Below are 12,656 nucleotides of genomic sequence, written 5' to 3'. Positions count from 1 at the left end.
CCATATGCGTCTTAAGCAAGACGCAGTACGAGTGAAGTATCGAAAGGGAACTGCACATTTTAGAGTGGCCTTTTCTTGTGGCCAGCCTAAGGCACACCTGTGTAATAATCATGCTGTCTAATCAGCATCTTGATATGCCACACCTGTGATGTGGATGGATTATCTCAGCAAAGAAGAAGTGCTCACTAACACAGATTTAGACAGATTTGTGAACAATATTTGAGAGAAATAGGCCTTTTGTGTACATAGAAAAAGTCTTAGATCTTTGAGTTCAGCTCATGAAAAATGGGGACAAAAACAAAAGAGTTGCGTTTATAATTGTGTTCAGCGTATATATAAGTAATTGCGACTTTTTATCCCACAATTTTTTCTTGAAAATCTGCAAGATATAAACTATCATTTCTGAAAATAAAAGTCAGAATTGTGAGATCTAAAAAAAAAAAGAGAGGGGGGAAAAAGTCAGTTGTCAAGCTTTTTTCTCAGAATTGCAATTTTATATATACCACAAATTCAATACTTATTTTCTTGCAATTCTGACTCATAAACTCGAAAAGAAAAAAAAGCTTTTTTCCACCAAGGAATAAAAAATAAAAAGAGGTAATTGTGACTTTGACAATTTCCCTCAAAATTGTTATCAGAATTGAAAGAAAAAAGTCAGAACTGTGAGAAAGTTGCAATTACCTCATTAAATTTTTTATAACCTTGGAATTCTGAGAAAAAAAAGTCTAAATTATGAGAAATTAAAAAAAGTTGGAATTTGTGAGAGAAAAAGTTTAAATTTCCTTTTGTTATTCCTATGGTGGAAACAAGCTTTTTTTTTCTCTCTCAATTGCGTGTTTATGAGTTTATATGATTTTGTGTGAGTCAGAATTGTGAGGGGGGAATATGTCTAAATTGTGAGATATAAACTTAGAATTGTAAGGGAAAAGGTCTGAATTGCAAATTTATTTATTTATTTATTATCTTCCATACTCATCAAGTGTGCAGTTTAAAACAACACAGAACAAGTGTTTAGTTGAAGTTATGGCATAGCGGTCAGTGCATTGAGACAATGTGCAACATTTGTTCAGGTCTGATGCATTTCATTTCCGGATCCTGTTATCTGTTGTTCTCCTATGAGGAAGAAGTGCAGAAAATGTTTATAGGCACTTTATAGATTTACAGCTTTAGATTAAGTTTTGTGACCAGAGGTATTATAAACTTTTTTTTTTTTGGTTTGTTTACAGTAAGTAGTTTAAGTGTGGTTCAAGCGTATGGTGTAAGTTTTCTAATACTTGTTTTTTTGCATTAAGTTGGTTTACATTGCATTTGACCAGGCCGTGTTTCTTTGAAATACTCTGGTATTTGTGGACTTTAGAAATGTTTGTTTTAGTTTTACATGAGGGAGATTCAGCTGTGGCTAGAAGAACGTTATTTTGGTTATGTCATGGCAAATTCATTAATCATTTAATTTATTTTTAGAGTTTGCGAAGGCCAGCATCACTTATTGCTCATACATTAAAAATAGAAGAAAATATTTTCTGTTTTGCATGCAGAAAATGAAGCCTAGTTTTTGGACCAATAGGATTTAACGTTTTGTGACATTTGTTTTCATGACAAATTTTCCCCAAATTCTCATTATCGTAATGGTTACTTTTTGTTTTTTTTCCCCCTTTAATTCTCAAGTGGTGTGTCTCTATATTATCATTATGCATTGCATAAACTAATGACTGTAATATTTTTTTATTTAAATCTACATAAAGACAGTACAACAAATACTACCGTGTTGTTTAAAAATGGTATGAATAAATATTACTATTTATGACAACTGTAAGAGGAAATAATGTCACAAATTATTATTATGGTCAGCAAATAGGCTTCATTTATTTTAATTAAAATATATTTTATGGGATGAAATGTGACCTGGATGTGTTCTTGATGTTCTGTAAAATTTGCATAAAATTGAGTTCTCTATATTATATTTATCATAGACTGAACTAAGAGGTTGCCACAATGCTATCCTATTATTTTTACAAATTCTGTAAGTTATTTGTATTTGTTGGTTTCTTGTAGGACCCCCTAGCAGTTCTCCCACTCAGGCTCTCCCCACTGTGACCCCCCGGCGACCAGCCCATCCAGACCCCAGGGCACCCCATCCTCCGAAGAACCCTCCCGGAGTTCCCCCTCGCCGGCCGGACAGGCCTCGCACTACAGATCGCCCAGATCACTACGGCCCCAACATCTGCGAGGGCAATTTTGACACAGTCACCATGCTTAGGGGAGAAATGTTTGTTTTTAAGGTAAGCTAAAGACCCTGCAAATCCACAAGTTTTTTTTTTCTGTTTTATGGTAATAAGAATTACATTTGAAAAAATCTTTATAGCAATAAAACCACTAAAAAGTCTAAAATTGCATTTTCTTTATTCAAAAAAACTAAACAAAAAAAACTCCCCCATTGGATTAAATATGTCCCAGGCATGTTTTTGACAGGCTTCATGAGATTCACTCAGCTTTCTGAATCAGATCAGGTCAAGCGCTGAAACAATAACAGTGCAAGGTTCCAGGTGAAAGCCCTGACATGCAGGTGGAGTCCTGCTGAGGTCGACCTGCTCTCAATCAGGCTTTGTTAGGCAATCGGCCGTAAAAACCCCAGTGCTGATCTTTGTTATGGGGCAGAGCTCCATAAAGAAGAAAGGAGACGTCTATTTGAAGTCTGGAGTTAATCAGCAGACACATCAGACTTCATCTGCTTTACCTCGTTTGCTGGAGTTGTGGTTTTGTGGTCACGTCATGTGATTTGCTCCTGCATGAAAGAAGTACTCTCTGTGGCAGAGTGTCTTTAATTCCTCTCTCTTTTTATCTGGAAAAACACTGACCACATTATACGATCTTTCACTTTATTTCCATTAGATGAAAAAGGCTTTAGTCTTGCTGTTAGAGAAATTAGAAGGAATGTACAGTATTTAAAAGAATGAAAAGATGTTTGTATTTGGAAATGCTTGACAAAACATACTACACTAGGTTATTTTAAAAATCCTCATGATGTCATTGAGCAAATATGTCAGCGTCATAATTAACCTTACTGCAGATAGATATTTAGGCACCAAAATAGCATGGACACTTGGGAGTGGGTTGTTTTGACTAATGAATAAATTGTGAATTTTACATTTGTGTTTTCTACAAAATTTTAAAACATTTTTTATTCTAAAATATTTTTTAATTTAGTAATAATAATTATTATTGTTACAATTATTTTATTTTTATTATATATATATATAATTTATACATAATTATTAATTTTTTTATATTTGTTATTTATAGAGGTTGTTACTTTTATATTTAAATGTTATTATAATTTACATGATTAAAACATAATTCTGTACAAATTATTTTTAGCCATCGTATTTGTAGATGTGGTGAACCAGAGGCAGAACTTACTGGACGAGCACAGTTTGTTGGCAAATATTCATGCGTTTTTGTTACCGGTGTTACTGTTTAACTGACCACAGTAGTTAAGTTACCCATTGGACAACAATCAGACACCCTTGAGTGAAGGACCACCCAACAGTAATCTGCACTTCCCATGCTTAAAAAGGCAGGTTTCTGAAATAAGGCCATTCCCCATGTAACAGCCCTACAAGTTTCCTCATACAGGATTGTGTTCCTCCATGCGAGAACAAGGTGTGTGTGTGTGTGTTTGTGTGTGTGTGTGTGTGTGTTTGTGATGAGGTGTTGGGGTTGAGGAGTGTGCAGGGAGAAAGCAGGATAAATTTAGATTGTGTTGGCTGCAGACTCTGCTCTGGTTTTAATCTGGGCTTGGTTTGGAACGTACTGAAGGTCCTGGTGGAAAACCTGAAGTGTAAATTATACAATGAGTGTATGTACATGTGCCTGATGTGTTTGTCTTTACCTGTATAGAGTGTATACATGATTTGTTTGCGTTTGCAAGCATTACTACTACGGCAGCTCATATTAAGGGTCAGGTGTCCTAAATATTAATCTTCAGTGCATAACTCTTCCTGCACCTCCTAAATTATACGTCAGATTGTTGTTAACGATTTGTAATCAGGTGTACAATTTTTGGTGGGCAAAAAAAGAGAGACAAATTTACACTGATAATCTAAGTAGTCTGAAATCTGAAAGTTTCTAACTTTTTGGTCCCTTCTTTGTTGTTGCCTGATTCTCATTCTGTTACACATTTAAAGGGATAGTTCACCCAAAAATGAAAGTTGTCATCATTTACTCACTCACATGTATGAGTTTCTTTCTTCTGTTGAACATAAAAGAAGATATTTTGAAGTTGCTGGTAGCCATTGACTTCCATAGTATTTTTTTTTTTTACATACCATGGAAGTCAGTGGCTACCATCAACTGTTTGATTGCCAACATTCTTTAAAATATCTTCTCTTTTTTTGTGCTCAATAAAAGAAAGAAACTAATACAGGGTGAGTAAATGATGAGAGAAATTTCATTTTAATGTATAAAATGAACTATATAATAAACTAAAATGTTTTTTTATAGTTCATAGGTGAACTATCCCTTTAAGGGAAAATGGTTTGGAGAATGTACAGGGCAGGCTGTAGGACTAGAAGTCTGAGAAGACTTCTTGGTCTGGAAGAGAACCAGAAACCCTCCTATTCTAAGCAGTGCACATGTCAACTGAGGGTTCTGGGACCACTAATAAACCTGACCACCATTAGGACAGAAATACACAACCATTATCATGTGGTCTCTGATTCATCTCTTATTGCCTCCTCAGGGCCGCTGGTTCTGGAGAGTGAGAAGGAACAGAGTGCTGGATAACTACCCAATGCCTATTGGACACTTCTGGAGGGGTCTGCCGGGAGACATTGACGCTGCGTATGAAAGGCATGATGGGCGATTTGTGTTTTTCAAAGGTATTTTCTCTTTCCAACTGCACTTGAACATTGATATAGCTCTGTGTTCTTAAAAGTTAATATAGACCATAAAAATGTTATATTTGTGAGCAAAATTATTACCCAGGCTGGCAGAATTACATCACATTGAAGTGCTTTTTACATTAGAACAAACCATTGATTTTTGACGTTTGTCATTTAGAACAGGAAGCGCCCTTGATTTCCCTCAACCACTTATGTGTTAGTCTAATGGATTTTACAGGTAGACATGACTTTTTGGTTTATATATGAGTTTAAGGTAAATGGACAACATTTAATTTTGGACCTGTATAATTCTGGAGATTGGCCATACATTTTGCAAAGGAAGCAAAACTCAGTAAATGCTTTAACTCTTATTTGCTTTGCTTCAATCATTAACAATAAGGATTTTTGCTGTTTTTATTTTTTTAATTATTATTTTCAGCTACTGAAATTTTTTTTTTAGCATTTAAATTTGTCATAAATTTTTTTTTTCATTCAAATTTTCTTTATGAAAACTGTCCTATGACCAAAATTTTTTATTTAAAAAATGTTAAATTTTTGTACTTGCCAGATTTGTAAAAATATATATTTTTTCATTCAAAAATGTTCTTAATGTTAAAAAAATATAATTTTTTTGATGATTTTTTAAAAGCACAATAATGTAACTCCATTACACATATACATTCATAAACATATTTTGCTTTTTGCCTAATCCATTCTTACTGGGGCTTCCAGAACCTTTACAGGTCATATTTGCGGTTTCAAACACATCCATACTAACATCCAGGTACACTCTTAAAAATAAAGGTGCTTCAAAAGGTTCTTCAAGCGATGCCATAGAAGAACCATTTTTGGTTCCGCAAAGAACCATTTAGTCAAAGGTTCTTTAAAGAACCATCTCTTTCTTACCTTTTTGTAATCTGAAGAACCTTCTTTCGCCACAAAGATCCTTTTGTGAAACAGAAAGGTGCTTCAGATGTTAAAGGTTCTTTATGGAACCATTTAGACAAAAAGGTTCTTCTATGGCATCGTGAAGCACCTTTATTTTTAAGAGTGTAGATAACTTTACCTTGAAAAAAAAAAACTGCTCAAACCACAGTGAGGTTTCCTACATTAGTTATACATATCAACACCCCTGAAACAGACATCTAATAACTTCCTGGTGAGGATTTCTGTAAAGATGAATGTAAATTTGTTAGACTTGAGGAAAGCTGGCTCCCATAAGGAAGCCGTGTAGAGCAAGTGATGTCATTGGCAAGGCCCTTTAAAATTTGGATTTCTGCAATTGGAGAAATCCGGGAGACCAAAAATCTTGGGGAGCAACACCTGTTCTTATTGAGGCGAGGCCATTGCATCAGCTAGCGGTTCTACCAGATGCTGACAGCTACGGTTGGACTTGGATATGGGCCCACTGAATCAAATGGGCCCATGATGACGGTGCCTCAGTGTCTGCCATACTGTAAAATAATAAAATACAAGTGTTATCCCAGTGTTTCTGTAACGGCTCCATTGCGATGCTTTGCCGTCACTTGAACCGCTAAAATGTGGGATTCAAACCAAACCCGCATTGTTGGTGCATCTCTTGCAGTGTTGTAATGCAGTTATTTGTGTTATAATAGAGAGTAAACACAAATCTGTGGTTGAGTTTTGGAGTTTATATTATTGTGCCAAAGGTCGGAAAGTCCCTCTACATGCACCATGAAATCCTGTTACCAGTTGAGTGTTGCTGCCTCCGCTTTCTTGTCTTTTCTATTTCCTTGCCATTGTTTTCAACCTCTCTTCTCTTTCTCTTGATGTCCATTTTTGAACTTTTGAGGGTTTTTTAAACCTGTTTTCTAGTGGTTAACCAATATGTTGTTTTCACCGGATGGCCGATATATAAACCTGTATGATGGCAAATGAGACAAAAGCTGTGTCTCAATTCAGGGGTCATATCCTTCAAAGGATGTAGACTTCGAAGGCCACACCTTTAAGTCGGAGAAGTCGAACCAAGCATTGTTAAATGGATAATGCACAAAGCTCAAATCATCTCAAACTGGTTTCTTGAACACGACAATGAGTTGACTATAATCAAATGGCCTCCACAGTCACCAGATCTCCATCCAGTAGAGCACGTTTGGGATTTGATGGAACGGGAGATTCGCATCATGGATGTGCAGCCGATAAATCTGCAGCAACTGCGTGATGCTACCATGTCAATATAGACCAAAATCTCTGAGGAATGTTTGTAGCACCTTGTTGAATAAATGCCACAAAGAATTAAAGCAGTTCTGAATGCAAAAGAGGTCCAACCCGGTACTAGCAAGGTGTAAAGTGGCCAGTGTGTGTTCACCTTGATCCATTTATGTACATAATAAAATAATCTATAAAATCACATCTTGGTAAGGCATAAGTCAACATTTGAACTGCTTTAAAGTGTTTTTTTTTTTTGTCTTAAAACATTTATGTTAAATATTTGAGAGAGTTGAAACTTGCATTTAAAAGTATGATCCAGCATTTTCTCTAAAAAAAAATAAAAAAAATAAAATCCTGTCGTCATCAGTGCGCAATGAATCTTGAGACAGTCTGGGCTGCAAAGGATCCATTCTTTGTTTCCTTCATGACCCGCGGAACAAAGACCGCATTTGAAGGAATATTTGAATTGGGACAGCCTTTTGCTGTGCCGCTGTGACGCATTCAGTCTTGGAATGCAGCCTCTGAATTGGGACACGGCTAAACATAGAATTGCTGAAATAATATATATATATATATATATAAACTTTCAAAAAACGTTTACACAATATCTATTCAAAATTCACAAAAAAGCGTCAGATTATCACTACTTCCACCTTTCTCTCTCATGTCCATCCACCTGTAGGAAGTCAGTATTGGTTGTTCAGAGAAGCCAACCTGGAGCCCGGCTACCCTCAAGAACTGATAGACTATGGCAGAGACATCCCATATGACAAGATAGAGACGGCCATCTGGTGGGAACCTTCTGGCTTCACTTACTTCTTCAAAGGAGACTGGTGAGGGGATAGTCTTGTTTTTTTGTTCCACAAATAATACTGCCTTTAATGTTTATTGTCTAATCACTAATCACAAGTGATCAGCCGAGACAGATTGAAGTTTATTCATGGTATTAACATGTCTTGTTACCTTTCTGCGAAATTAAATTCATTTAGAAAAACAGGAAATTATGTCATAGAGAGAGAAGCCTTGCAGACCCATATGAGTGTTAATGTCAATAAGTCTCTTTTAAAAAAGTCTGATAATTACACATTTATGACAGGAGTGTTTATTTATATCGTAAAAAGACATGGTGTTATTTCCCAAAAAATGTTTAATTAAAAAATATTTGTGCATAATAATAATAATAATAATAATTTATACTTTTATTATTTTATAATTTAATAATATTTGTATAAAAACTTTTTAGAAAATAGTTAATATGTGTGTGCTCAGATGTATTCATGGTTTTCAGAAAATGTTATTACTTTTTACTTGGTTGCAACACATGTAATTGAATTCAAAAAGTTGTTGAAAATTTGATAAATATAGACAATGTCAATCTTGTTCATATGCTTTATTTAATTGTTTATTTTTAAAGCCATACATATCTGAACAAGTTTGAATCCCTTGATTTGGCACAATGATGAAATGCTACCTAAAGTAGGCTTTTTTAAGTGTTTGTTTTGCATCAGCATTTATGATAATTTATGATAAGTGACAACATTGAATATGGTTAGTGGTTTCAGTGCTGTGCCCCTGTGATCGGATCATCTGTGATGAATGTTAATAACATGTGTAAATGGGGTCACTGTGCTGTTGCTTAAATAACTGCATCAAGAAAAGGCAGAATGATTCTCATTGAGGTATGATTGATAAACTACAGGTACTGGCGCTTTAATGAGCACTCCAGAGCTGCAGATCAGGACTACCCTAAGCCAATTAGTGTGTGGGGCACTTCTGTGCCGTCTTCTCCCAAGGGGGCCTTCCTCAGCGATGATGGAGGTGAGTGAGTGAAATGGTGTGTGGGGTTGAGGGGGTCATCCACATCCAGTGCCTGTCACCTTCATGTACAGGATGGATGCAGAACAATCAGATGGTGAAACAAAGGAAGTGAGAGAATGTAATGTATGAAATGTGATTTGTGGAAATAATAGGATATTATTGGGAAACACTTATATTACTGAAAGCGTTTTCCCATTTAAAGGAATATTCCTGGTTTAAAACAAATTAAACTGTGTTGACAGGATCTGTGGCATGTCTGGCTATTATGAATTGCTTGTTATATTCCTCAACTGTAAGTCGCTTTGGATAAAAGCGACTGCTAAATGAATAAATGTAAATGTCTATCGATTACCATAGATTATAATTTTGATTTAAGTTTGAAAGCCCTAAGTGTGAAAAAAAGTACAGTAATGCACATGTAATGGTAAGTTTACGAGTTTAAAATCAGAAATGTGAAGCTTGTAGTTTTGTTAAAGCAAAAATGTGTCATTTAATGTTGTTTGAGCTGTAAATTCCTGTCTAAATTGTCCTTTTATTAGATTAAGTTCTAGTTATTTGTTACCAATGTAATTCGAGTGGCTGAATTTGTTTATGTAATTGGTCCCGTTCTGGTATTCTTGTAGGTAATGTGCAAAAGGTATGGAGTTTCATGACAAAATTCGAGACTGCAAGCTATCAAATTATTCCGACCAGCTCAGGACTACCTCAGCTGTCTGCCATTGCAAGAAAGTTAAATCTGTTGCATATACCACAAAAATAGTAGTTCGGATTTATTTTTGTTTATACTGTACATATTTATATGGTCAGCTGTAAATGTAATGCACATAACCTGAGATGGCAGTCTGACTGATCAAGAAGCATGAGGTGACTATTGTAAATAGGCCAAGTGTGTATTTTAACGTTCATCCCATAGATGTCCATTATAATTATAAACATTTACAGTTGAGCTTCACATTCATTTGACCTGACAGTCTCAACCCATATGGCAATATATTTAAAAAAAAATATGTTTCAAAATATATTTATGGAAATCAAGATATTTTTTGGTTATTTCTTGTCTATAAAAAAATAAAATATAAATATATATATATATACACAGTATATTCTTATTAATTATTAATAATATATATTAATAATTATATTAATTATAAATAATATATATATATATATATTAAACCATTTACAAATATATTTTTCCTCCATATATTTAAATCCAAGAAAATACATTCTTGTCACATTTGAAGAACAACTTAATTGTCTATATAACGTGTGAACATATAACACAATTAAATAAAAATCAGCAAGGAACATACTTTACAATGTTCCAAAAAAGTGCAACATTTCAATATATAAAAAATGTAACATTATAAAATCATTATAAATCTAGTTTAATCTGTAGTAGGCTTTTCTATCCTCATTTGCATTAGGCCTACATGTGGGCTACTGAATGACTGGAAATGTTTTTTTTTGTTTTTTTTCTGGCCCCTGAAATACATTTTGAAATATATTTTGGTATGTGAAGGTTAAAACCAAATATATTTTCAATTTCAAAAGTAGATTTTATTCAGCTTCACTGTTTACAACATATATTTAGCCTATATTTAGCATATTTTGGCCAGATAATCTTATTATCTGGTAGATAAGCTTTAGTTTTTTATGTTATGTCAGTGATGCACTTTAACACTTTTTTTTTTAATCTCCAATCTTGTTTGTCTCTCACACAGCTTATACATACTTTTACAAAGGTACAAAGTACTGGAAGTTTGACAACCACAGAATGAAGAGCGAGCCAGGCTACCCAAAGTCCATTCTTAGAGACTTTATGGGCTGTAACGTGGACCTCAATCCTGACAGAGACACCGATGTGGATCCAGGACGCAAGTGGCCTGACAGGCCACCCTTCAATCCGGATGCTGGCCGAGACAAAGACAAAGACAAGGAAAAGGACAAAGAGAGAGACAAAACTAATGATGTTGACTCTAAAGAGGAGACGGAAGAGAAAACAAATGAGGTGGATGTGGTTCTGAAGATAGACGAGACGGAACGTACCATGAACATCATCATGGTGACGGTACCCCTGGTCCTGGTGCTGTGCATCTTGGGATTGATCTATGCTATCATTAACACATTACAGAGGAAAGGAGCACCCAAGTATTTAGTTCACTGCAGACGTTCACTGCAGGACTGGGTTTAACCTCTCAGAATGACCCTCGATCCCTGTTCTTCCCTTTCATTTCACACGTCCAAAAACACCACCATAAACATGCTTACAAACACACATACAGATACTGACACACATTCATGTTCACCCTTTTTTTCCTTTCCCATGGTGCTCTCCTAACATGTTGACTAGTCTATTTATATCAGAAAGTTTGCACATTGATTTTGTTGTTCGGTTTTTCTTTTCATACTTTTATTTTCTATCGAATCAGTTGTTTGTGGGGTTTTCTTCATTTCGGTTTTTAGGATGTCACAATTAGTCATCTGCAATCACAGCATAAATGATGAACGGGAAGTCTTGCAGAGCAAAAAGAGAGGAAAAGGAAAGAGGAGAAAGGAATATCTCTTAGGAATATTTCTGCATCTGTTCACCTTTTCTCAGGACTCTCGGCTGTGGTTTTCCAACTGACCGGGAAAGTCATAATATATCATCATAAAGACTGTAAGGACTGTGGCCTGCATCATAACTTGTTAATAATATGTTGATATACAGTGGGGTCCAAACGTCTGAGACCACATGGAAAGTCATTTGACTGAATTTTACCTGCTATTTGTTTTGATGTCATAAAATAGGGACTTTTCTCTAAAATTTGCTTACCTAGTGCGATCATAACAAAAAGTCAGATTTCATTGCCCTGTTTTAACAACTGTGCCTTGGTCATGGCAGCCAAACATGTTTTATGTGGTTCCGTCCATATTTGTAGAGCCCTACTGATTTCTTCCTTGCAAGCTGTGTTTTTCTTGCAAGCTGTGTTTTTATCTCCCAAAAGTCCCGTGATACTGTGGCAATTATACATTTTATTGTCTGAGGAACGTAACACTTAGGTTGCTTTCATTTAAGGGGTTTGAAAAAATTTGCTGGTGCTGAAGCCATTTGCTGAGTGCATATTTATATAATAGCATTTTCATATTTTCATTTGATTGAACAAAAGAGCTATAAAATGAATACCACTAGTGTATACCAATTTAAAACTCCGTAAAATACACTTGAGAAAGCTTCTCAGTCCCAATTATAAATAAAAGCCTTAGTAGGGGCCCACTGTTGTAGGGAATGTTAGGTAATAGTCTAATTTTAAAAACAGCGGGGGGTGAAAGCCATTGCTAACCTCTTTCTACCCCAACCCAAAGCTCTCCCTACCTAAGAAATACTACTTGCATTGACCGAAGTTGGCTGAGAAAAGAGTGAAAGAATCGGGGACAACTGTGAGTTCAAACGAAAAGGGTTTAGATGCAGAAACCTTATATCTTAAGTCTTTGTGAAAGGGCTAATGGTGTGTTAGTAAGAGTATGAACTGGATTGTATTACAGTGATGGGGATAATTTATAGGTGTGGGTGTAATAAACAAGCAGGAGTGGGATAAACCCACAGCAAGCTCCCTCTTGGGCTGAAACATACTCATGCACAAGTATGTGGACGTGTTTATTTAGTTACCTCAATTTTATGTTATATTCTCAGCATTGCCAGAAGGAGTGCTATAGCATATATTAGCATAAACGTAAAAGTGAATTCATTTCCAGGAATGAATTTCTTCTGGGGATAGATTTTTTTTTTTTCAAGTCTATTAC

At 35.3% G+C, this 12,656-nt stretch overlaps 1 protein-coding gene across 1 annotated transcript in view; it reads left to right on the top strand.

Moving 5' to 3' along the window:
* mmp15b (matrix metallopeptidase 15b) overlaps positions 1 to 12,102 on the top strand; it is a 39,342-nt gene extending 27,240 nt beyond the window's left edge. The window contains exons 6-10 of the mRNA XM_016540824.1: positions 2,053 to 2,279; positions 4,739 to 4,877; positions 7,735 to 7,885; positions 8,752 to 8,870; positions 10,595 to 12,102. Coding sequence (XP_016396310.1) covers positions 2,053 to 2,279; positions 4,739 to 4,877; positions 7,735 to 7,885; positions 8,752 to 8,870; positions 10,595 to 11,064 — 1,106 coding nt within the window. The 3' untranslated portion in view covers positions 11,065 to 12,102. The remainder of the gene's footprint in view (positions 1 to 2,052; positions 2,280 to 4,738; positions 4,878 to 7,734; positions 7,886 to 8,751; positions 8,871 to 10,594) is intronic.
* The last annotated feature ends 554 nt before the right edge of the window (positions 12,103 to 12,656 follow it).

The sequence above is a fragment of the Sinocyclocheilus rhinocerous genome, unplaced genomic scaffold (assembly GCF_001515625.1).
Source record: "Sinocyclocheilus rhinocerous isolate Xijiao unplaced genomic scaffold, SAMN03320098_v1.1 scaffold878, whole genome shotgun sequence".
NCBI lineage: Eukaryota > Metazoa > Chordata > Actinopteri > Cypriniformes > Cyprinidae > Sinocyclocheilus > Sinocyclocheilus rhinocerous.
Note: the sequence above shows the minus strand (reverse complement) of the source record. Positions and strands in the feature narration are given on the sequence as shown.